We start from the raw sequence: 10,574 nt of genomic DNA on the forward strand, positions 1-10,574 counted from the left end.
CCCCCCCCCCGGCCACCGCCTCGAGCCACAGTTAGCGAAGACCTTAAAAAGAAATCTAAAATGCGGTGAGTAAAAAAGTACTCGGTAAGTAGTAGGCTCTCATTGTATCCAGTTCCTGGTAGGTTTCCACGGGCTTTTCTCTAGGCTCTAGGAAGTTTGTGCTTAATTCTATAGTTTGGCTGAACTTCAGTGTTGTGGTGTAGTTGATTATCATGTTAGTCTAACACACCGAAGGTCTCTAGTTCAAGTTTGGGCGACGTCATTTACATTTTTATTTTATAACCTCGAACACACATTGAGTATGTCAACAAGGACTAGGGTGGAATGATTGTGAGCACGATATATGCTTGATTTAGCCATGAAATTTATGAACTAAACTTATGTTTAGGTTGATTGGTCCAACAGACTGTTTTATCTGGGATTATCTCAAGGCTGAATATGAAGGAGATGAGAGAATTCGTGGAATGAAAGTTCTGAATTTGATTAGGAATTTCGAGTTGCAGAAGATGGAGTCGGAGTCGGTGAAAGAGTACTTTGACAGACTTCTCAGCATTGCCAACAAGGTGAGATTGCTTGGTTATGTATTAAATGATTCCAGGATCGTTGAAAAGTTGCTAGTCACTAATCCAGAGAAGTTTGAAGCCACCATTACTACTTTGGAGAACACCCAAGACTTGTCAAAGATTTCTTTTACAGAACTCTTGAATGTTTTACACGCACAAGAGCAAAGGAGGTCTATGAGGCAAGAAAGGGTGATTGAAGGGGCTTTACCAGTTAAGCATCAAGACAATAGCGGTATAAAAACAAGAAATTTTAAGTTTGAAGAGGAAATAATATTGTCAACCAGAAATTTTACATTTGTTTTAAGAACAGAGATTTTAAGTTTGTTCACACACATAACTGTTATTTTAAGTTAAGAACAAGTCATTTTATGTTTGATCTACCAATACGTGATTTTCAGTTTGTTGTACGAACATGTGATTTTAAATTTGTTGTTCTACGAATGGTGAATTTTAAGTTTATTATTTTATGAACAAACGATTTAAGTTTGTTTTAAAAATAGGGTTGTTTAAATTTGTTGCTTTAAGAATGATTATAAGCTTACAAATATCAAATAATTAATCATAGATGTCACAAAATGAATAGCATGAATACCAAATTACTTTATAGCTTGAAGCTACTTAACACACAATAGCTAGCGTGAATACCAAATTAAGGGTTGGATAACATAATACTAAAACAACAATCTATCTATGGTGCAAAAATAAGTTAAATCGGATGACAAATAAAGGTAGAACCCAACTAATAGGTCTCGGGGCATGGAGGCAGCCCAATTAATCCCTCTAATTAAAAAAAAAAATTAAGTTAGAGATATTTATTTTAAAAAAAATGGTACTACATAATTGAAATGAAATTATTGGTAAAAAAAAAAATCACAATCTTAATAATTTATATACCAATACTCATCTCTAAAATTGAGAAATTGACGTTATTATTTTTTATAAAATATAAAATTTATATACCCGTGTGCGTCCTATAAAAGACTGAAATCAATTTTTTTTTAAAATTTAGTTAGTCAAATATAAATATTGTTTGATAAATTTATATATATAATATTTTGTAAGTTAACAAATTTAAAAAGAAATAGATTATATAAGAGAAGAGTTTCTGAATTAAATTCTTTTATTTTTTAATAAATTTTAATGAATTAATGAGTTGATATAAATTGATGATGAATTAGTCTTAAATTATCATCAATCAAATATAATCATAGGAAAGATTTTAAATAAAAATTTTGTATGTTTTTATTATAATAATTAATGTGGATAGATAGGTAGGTGTTTTTATTATAAAATTTAAATACTCTATATATGTATCTCTGCTCAAGTTCAAATTCAGTATATAATATATATATATATATATATTATTATCATTATTTTTATAATTTTATTTTTTTTAGTTTTTTATATTATTTTATTTAATTTTTTAAATATATTTTAAATTTCTTTTTAACTGCATAAAAAATCAATATATAAGTAGGTGAATAGTTAATTTAGGTGGAGTCAATTTAATATACTCACACTAATTTCTTTTAATATATTTTATTTTTTATAATTTTTTATATTATTTTATAGTTAATATCATAGTACTCTTTTATTATTTTATTTAGTTTATTTTATAATATTTATTACTTTTAGACAAACTCCTGATAAGGTATGAGGGTAATTAACTATTATACAGAAGAAATTGCAAAAACCGGATAGGGCAAAAACCTGATAGGACAAAAAGAGGATAAGATAGGATAGAGCTAAGACTTAATAAGCTGTTTCTTTCTTTTCCTCAACTTTCAAATAATCCCCTATGTTAAATTTCAATTCCATTTTTTCCATAAATTCCAATTTCCCTCATTTTTTCTGTTATTTATTAAATTTCACTTCCCATTCTCATATTAAATTATCCTACGGTTTTGTAAACTACCTTTCCCTTTAAACAGGTTAAGAATAGGTATTAAATTTGCTCTACTTACCTACCATTTTTTTTATACACTAGAAAAGAAATTTAAAATATATTAATTTTTTTTTAAATAACAAAAAAAATAATAAAAAGAAAAAAAAATGTATTACAATATTAGCTATAAAATAATATAAAATATTATAAAAATAAACTAAACAGTACTACAATATTAATTTGTTTTTATATATACTCAAGAGAAAGTTAAAATATAATAAAAATAATAATATAAAAGAAACTAAAAATAATAAAATATTATAAAACAAACTAAACAAAATAATAAAAAGAAAAAATGTACTACCATATTAACTATAAAATAATATATAAAAAATTAAAATTAATAAAATATTTAAAAAATTATTGTAAGTGTATTAAATTGACTCTACCACTTTCATTTACAATATTAATTTTTTTATATATATACTTAAAAAGAAATTTAAAATATATTAAAAAAATTAAAATGAATTAAATTGACTCCATCTATGTAATTAACTCTTCACCCATATTAATTTTTTTTATATACTAAAAAAGAAATTTAAGATACATTAAAAAAAAGTTAAATAAAATAATATAAAAAAAACTAAAAATAATAAAATATTATAAAAGAAACGGAACAAAATAATGTGATAGATATTAATTTATATATATATATATATACTTCAAAAACAAATTTATGTTTATTAAAAATAATAATAGAAAAGCAACTAAAAATAGTAAAATATTATTGAAAAAACTAAATATATATAAATATAGATAGAAATATAATTGAAATAGCAAATTCAAATTAAAAAATTATAAATAAATTCAATAGAATTTACTTATACCACTTCAAATAAATATCAGCTACCTATTTACCTACATTAATTATTATAATAAAACACAAAAAAAATCCGTTTTAAATTCTATTTAAAATATTTGTATTTGATTGTAATTCATCATAAATTTATATAATTTCATATTAAATCATTAAAATTTATAAAAATAATTAGAAAAATAATTAGAAACTCTCCTTCTATATAATTATAATGTATTTCTTTTTAAATTTAACTTATGGAATATTCTATCCTATCAATTTTATATTTTATAAAAAAAAAATAAGGTTAACTACTCAAGTTTTAGATTCTATCCATTATAATTGTGATTTTTTATTTATTTATAATCTCAATCAACTCAACATGTATAAATATATCATTTTTTAAAACAAATATCTCAATCGGAAGAGTTGTGTGGTTTAGTATCGGTTTATATGACCCAAAAATTTGAAGCAAAATAATTAAATATTAATTGAATGTATAAAAAAACATATATTATTTTGAGTAAAAAAAATAATAAAAGTATGTTTTTAGTAAAAGAATCTTATATTGTTTTGGGTAAATAAATAATAATGAATGCAAATAGTAATTTTAGTAAGAAAATCAGAAAATCAGATAGTGTTGGGGTAATAGATGATATAAATTAAAAAAAATCAAATTTTATTTTGAATAATAAATAATATAAATTTTGTTTTTGATAAATAATAATTAATATATAAATTAGTTGGTCAATTGAACTAGATTTGATAAGTGGTTGATGGATGATAGGGATGGATACTAGTTGTTCGGATTAATTTTTTTATACTTATTTTAAAATTTTATCATTTTAATGTTAGAGAACTTTTTTAAGTGACTAGTAATAGTTTATGGAGAGAAGTCTTACGAGAGAGAGAGCCAAAGTCTTGTCTCTTCATTGTTAAAGGGACTAAGACTTCTACTTTTGAGTGAACCTCCTAACTCGTACAAATAAATTATCACAAACAAACGTTTAGTATTATTGATATGAACCTAGAGACATCAATCATACAATATGCTTCCGTGTAAAACATATGAAGAAAATATTGTTGAAATTATCCAAAGATATTTCAATTCATGGCACATTGAAGAAGAATGAAGTTTCATGTTATAAATTTTGGGTGGACTACATTTTAGAGTAATTTATAGTTATTGTATTTCATTAATGTATTTTAAGACTTTTTATTTACTTTAGGTTACAATTACATAACGGTTAATTATATCCACTAAACTAAGTATGAATGTTACAACTCTTGGAATGCCTTTAATAGTTTCATTTTGAGACTATATAAAGACATGTATGTTGTATTTGTAGGGAGACTTGGAAAATATATAGTAAAAGAAGCATTTGTGCTTTCTTTAGCCAATGACTAAGTTTGTTTGCAATTCTATGTAGTTTAGGTTGCATGTAGAATCATTCAAGCTCGACATGATCAATCTTGCTTGTGGAGTGATTCGAATCTCAAACAAATGTTCTTGGGTTGAGATATTTGATCAACAAGAATCATTCAAGCTAGACATGATCGATCTTGCTTGTGGAGTGATTCTAATCTCAAACAATGTTCTTGTCTTGAGATATTCGATCAACAAGGTAATCCGAATCTTATTCCCCTTGTAGTGGTTCCTTATCATATCAATTAGATGGAGAGCATGCGATAAGAGAGGGGGTGAAAGCGGATGTTAAGCTGCTTGGTGGCTAATTGAGGTTTTCTAGATCCAAGACCCAGGTTCGCGGGAAGAACTGAAGCTCTAGATCCAAGATTCGTGAGAGGACGATCTGCGACTTTGCTGAAGAAAATTCATCCAAGCTCAAACATAACAAACATAACAACTGCTCCTCAATTCCAAACATTAAAAGTTGTTGTTTGAACATTGTTCACTCATTTCCAATGTATAATGAAAGGCAACAATAGATTCATTCAAAATCTCGAAACTCCTGTGCTTCTTCCACCCCTCCTCTATGATATTGAAACTTTGTTCGTTCATATCTCAACTATCTAAATGATTATCATTAGATTTTATGATTAATTATTAGATTATGAGTATTTTTTTCTGATTTCTTAATATATCAAATACATCTAATTGAGAAAAAATCATAATTTTACCTTTATTTTTATACGTGAATCTATACGATTAGTTAAGATTATAAATTTATTTGAATTGGATAGGAATATTTAAAACTAAGTTTTTTTTAATAGTCATCTGTAAATCCATCTCGTCTCTCTTTTCCATTTCTAAATTTATTTTTAATAAACTTATTTAATTAATTGATAATAATAAATCAACAATAATTTGTTTTAAATATATATTTAATTTGATAAAATAGTTATTAAATAAATAAATTACTTCTTTAATTAAAATTATTAATTAATTAGTTAATAATATGTTAAGTACCATGAATTGGTTAATTAGGATTAGATAACTTATTAAAAAAATTATTTTCAAGAATTATAATTAATTACTGTGAATTATGTGTAATAAATTGTTTATTGGTTGGACTAATTTTTTAGCTCATTAATTAATATATCATAATCAAAATTATAATTAATTGATTCAAATAAAAAACCTAATTAATAACAGTGTAATAGTTAATTTATACATAAATCAATTTTTATTTATTTTTATTGTTTTATTAATAAATTATTATTAATTGTATAAGATTTATAAATATATCACATTTAATATAATATAATGTATTCCACCCTATACAAGATATTGTTGAGGTTACAAAAGAGAGATGACTTAGACCATCAAAGATAAAGAAACTAAACTAATATGTGATAATCGTTCCAATCCAAGTAGTTTTGATAATTCTTTAGTTTTCTCCATTGTATAGTGTAGTCGGGTTTCACTATTCACATTCATATTGACAACAGTGTATCAAACAAATAGAATCCGATCGTGTATAAATGAAGCTAGTTATCTCCTCTCCGTTTCAGGACCTTTGCTTTTCACGCACATGATGGTCTCAAAGTGACTTTTCTGTGATATAAGAAGTTTTGTCTATTTTGAAAGTTTTGTTTATGAATCTGTGATTTGTTTTACGTTAAAGAAATAAAAAGAAAATATTATTTTGAGCCTAAAATATTTGGTAGAAAATTCAAACCTCTAATATGTAATAAAAGATATATGTCATGACCTACCGAACATATCTTAACTTGAACTTGTTATTCGGAAAGCAAAGTTGGAAAGCATGGAAATCGGGTGAATAATGTTGTGACATCACTTTAATTGATTTTATAAAAAATAAAAAAAATTATAATTTATGAAATCTAATAGCATTTATTATGTTTTATAATTTATGAAATCTAATAATGTTAATAATATTTTATATAAAAAAACATACATAAATTTTATTATAAATAAATTATTTTTTTAAGTAATTTTAGCACACAAATATTATAATTCCTACCAACTCTATAAATAGCTTTAATTTTGGTACACAAAATAGGTGTTTTTAGAACTTATCTCTAAAAATATCTTTAAAATAAATGTATTCTCTAAAATAAATATATTTTAATATAAAAGAGGGTAAAAAAAGATGTATTCAATTATTTTGGCACAAAAAAATGTCTATTTATGGAAGCTTTAAGAAAAAAAAAACATTATCCACAATCATTTTCACCTCATTTTTTAAAAATTCGGCCGAGAGTCATTCCGCCAACTGAAATACTTAAAGGAGCTCTCGTGTTAACCACTTCCATTCCTCTCATTAGACCATCAGTAACACTCATAAGTACAACTCTAATCTGATTATTTCATAACAATGGTTTTACTTCACAAATCGCATTAATTTCTTTACGGACACTATTTTGACCTTTAAAGAGCTTACCATCAATGAGGCATGGGCTATGTCCGGTAGTGAATTGGATCATAAAATTAAAGTTCATGGACTTTGATGTCTGAGCCAATTCACAGGTTCTGTCTTCTACGAAATTGGGCTATAAACCAAATCTCATGGGCTAAGATGCCTGGACCAATTCGTGGGCTAGTAATTAGTAGTAGACTTGGGCTAGGCTTATTGTTGTCGTGGATGGACTTGGGCCATAAAATCAACATTCATGGGCTTTGGATGCCTGGACCAGTGAATTGGGCCATAAAATCTAAGATCATGGGCTTCGGCTTTCAAAAGTTCATGGGCTTTCACAATCTTGAACAATATTTCTCGAGAAACACATTCTTCTCAAAATAATATGTTATAAATCAGAAATGGCTAACGAAAGCACCCATTTATTTCCATTATAATTATTTACCTATTGCATTAACGCAATTGGAATCTGTAAGATTGCAATCGATAAGCATGACGCCATCTTTGTCGATGCACATAATAATCTTCGTTATAGAACTTGGCTATTGGATGCTTTTTGACAACGAAGAACAGGATTTTCTTGAAATTCTTTATGACGATGTTGTCCACACTTTGCTTTGACTTGGAGGCCCTGTCTTAAATTATTCCTTGATTTACTAGGGCCCTTAGTGCCTCAAATTTATGGATGTTTGGAAGAAGGCTAGCTAACTCGTCGAATTTGCTTTTTGAGTAAATCCCACGTTTTTTCCATTCATGAGTCCAAAACCATTGGTTCTTTTTCTGGATAAGATCTGGCCAAACTAGGTTAAAATTGTTTTCTAAATGCAAAACCTGAAATCCAAACATAATGAACTAGTTATAATTTGCACCTCTAATGAACTAAAATAAATGAATATTTGAGTTTTACCTGTTTATAAACAAAGAAGGTGCCTCGACACTTAGTTATCGAGTTTCTTCCCTTCTTAGGCCACAAGCCATGAATTGCAAAGGAATTTATCCCTCCTCTTACACATTGTCCTGATTGCAATGCACAAAAATTATAAGACCGCTACTGGACAAATTGAAAGTGGTTAAAAAGCTGTGATTTAGCTATTGAAAGCAAAATGACACCAGCAAACAAGAGGAAGACGTGTGTTTGGGATTGGCATGGTGAAAAGGATGTTACAATGCACCTCTATTTATTGTAAAATATTTTATCTAAGTGTTTTACTTGTACCAGCTACACTTTGAAGATAAAAATAACATGAAACAGACATAAAAATGCTTGCAATCGGAAGAATATTGAGTTACGGAATTAATATCCCTATTCTTTGGTCTATTGGTTCACTTATAAACAACATTTGAGGAGGAAAACAACATGAAAGAATAAAAATTATTATTTTTTTCACCCTTAACTATTATAATCCAAACATAATGAACTAATTATGATTTGCACCTCTAATAAACTGAACTAAAATAAATTAATGTTTGAGTTTTACCTGTTTATAAACAAAGGAGGTGTTCCGGTAGTTAGTTACTGAGTTTCTTCCCTTCTGAGGCCACAATACATGGATTGTGAAGGAATTTATCCCTCCTGCACATTGTCCTGATTGTAGAGCACAAAAATTATATGGTCACTACTAGACAAATTAAGAGTGGTCAAAAAGTTGTGATTTAGCTAGGAGGCAAAATGACAAAGGGAAGACTCTGTGTGTTTGGGATTGACGTAGTGAAAAGTGTTGTGGGAGATGTTATCGATTATGGCGTTACTATGCACCTTTATTTATTGTGAAATATTTGATCTACGTGTTTCACTTGTCTAAACTACAATTAGAAGATGAAAATAACATGAAACAAACTTGCTAAAGATGTTAATGCTTGCAATATGAAGAATATTGAGTTCTAGAATTAACATCCTCTCCTTTGGTCTACTGGTTCACTTGTACAAGTTACAATTAGAAGATAAAACAATATGAAACAAGAAAATTATTATTTTTTTCACCATTAACTATTATAATCCAAACATAATGAACTAATTATAACTTGGACATCTAATAAACTAAACGAAAATAAGTGAATGTTTGAGTTTTACATGTTTATAAACAAAGGAGGTGCCCCGACAGTTACTTACCTAGTTTCTTCCCTTTTGAGGCCACAAGCCATGGATTGTGAAGGAATTTATCCCTCTTCCTACATATTGTCGAGATTGAAAAGCAAAAAAATTATAAGGCCACTACTGGACAAATTAAAAGTGGTCAAAAGGCTGTGATTTAGCTATGGGAGGAAAAAATGAAAAGGGGAAGACTCGTGTGTTTGGGATTGACATGGTTAAAAGTGTTGTGGGAGCTGTTGTCGATTAAACTATGCACCTCTATTTATTGGGAAATATTTGATAAGCGTTTCACTTGTACCAGGTACAATTTGAAAATGAAAATAACAAAAATGAAAATAACATGGAACAAACCTACTAAATATGGAAATGATTGCAATCCCAAAAATATTGAGTTCTGTAATTAATCTCTCTTCTTTGATTTACTGGTTCACTCGTACAAGCTACAATTTGTAGATTAAAACAACATGAAACAAAAAAATTATTATTTTTTCACCCTTAACTATTATAATCCAAACATAATGAATTAATTATAATTTGCACATATAATAAACTGAACTAAAATATGTGAATGTTTGAGTTTTACCTGTTTATAAACAAAAGAGGTGCCTCAATAGTTAGTTACCGAGTTTCTTTGCCACAAGCCATGGATTGTGAAGAATTTATCCCTCCTACACATTGTCCTAATTGCAACGCACAAAAATTATAAGACCACTCCTAGACAAACTGAAAGTGGGAAAAATGTTGTGATTTAGCTAGGAGGCAAAATGACACAGAGGAAGACTCTGTGTGTTTGGGATTGACTTGTGAAAAGTGTTGTGGGAGATGTTGTCAATTATGGCGTTACTATGCACCTCTATTTATGGTAAAATATTTGATCTAATTGTTTCACTTGTACAAGCTACAATTTGAAGATGAAAATAATATGAAACAGAATGGAAATGCTTAAAATCGTAAGAATATTCAGTTCTGGAATTAATATCCCTCTCCTTTGATCTACTAGTTCACTTGTATAAGGTACAATTTGGAGATGAAAACAACATGAAACAAGAAAATTATTATTTTTTTTCCCTAAACTATTATAATCCAAACATAAAAAACTAATAATAAGTTGCACATCTAATCAACTGAACTTAAATAAATGAATGTTTGAGTTTTACCTTTACAAACCATGGATGTGCATCAGTAGTTAGTTACTGAGTTTCTTCCCTTTTGAGGCCATAAGCCATGGATTGTGAAGGAATTTATCCCTCCTTCTACACATTGTCCTATTGTAAAAGCACAAAAACTATAAGGCAACTACTGGAAAAACTAAGAGTGGTAAAAAAGTTATGATTTG

At 27.5% G+C, this 10,574-nt stretch overlaps 1 protein-coding gene across 1 annotated transcript in view; it reads left to right on the forward strand.

The window, feature by feature from the left end:
- The window catches only part of LOC111493513 (CWF19-like protein 2), a 13,052-nt gene extending 12,071 nt beyond the window's left edge, over positions 1–981 (forward strand). Inside the window, 2 exon segments of the mRNA XM_023143216.1 lie at positions 406–795; positions 962–981. Of these exon segments, the coding sequence (XP_022998984.1) occupies positions 406–795; positions 962–981 (410 nt within the window).
- Positions 982–10,574: the final 9,593 nt, after the last annotated feature.

The sequence above is a fragment of the Cucurbita maxima genome, unplaced genomic scaffold (assembly GCF_002738345.1).
Source record: "Cucurbita maxima cultivar Rimu unplaced genomic scaffold, Cmax_1.0 Cma_Scf00019, whole genome shotgun sequence".
In the NCBI taxonomy this organism is placed as follows: Eukaryota; Viridiplantae; Streptophyta; class Magnoliopsida; order Cucurbitales; family Cucurbitaceae; genus Cucurbita; species Cucurbita maxima.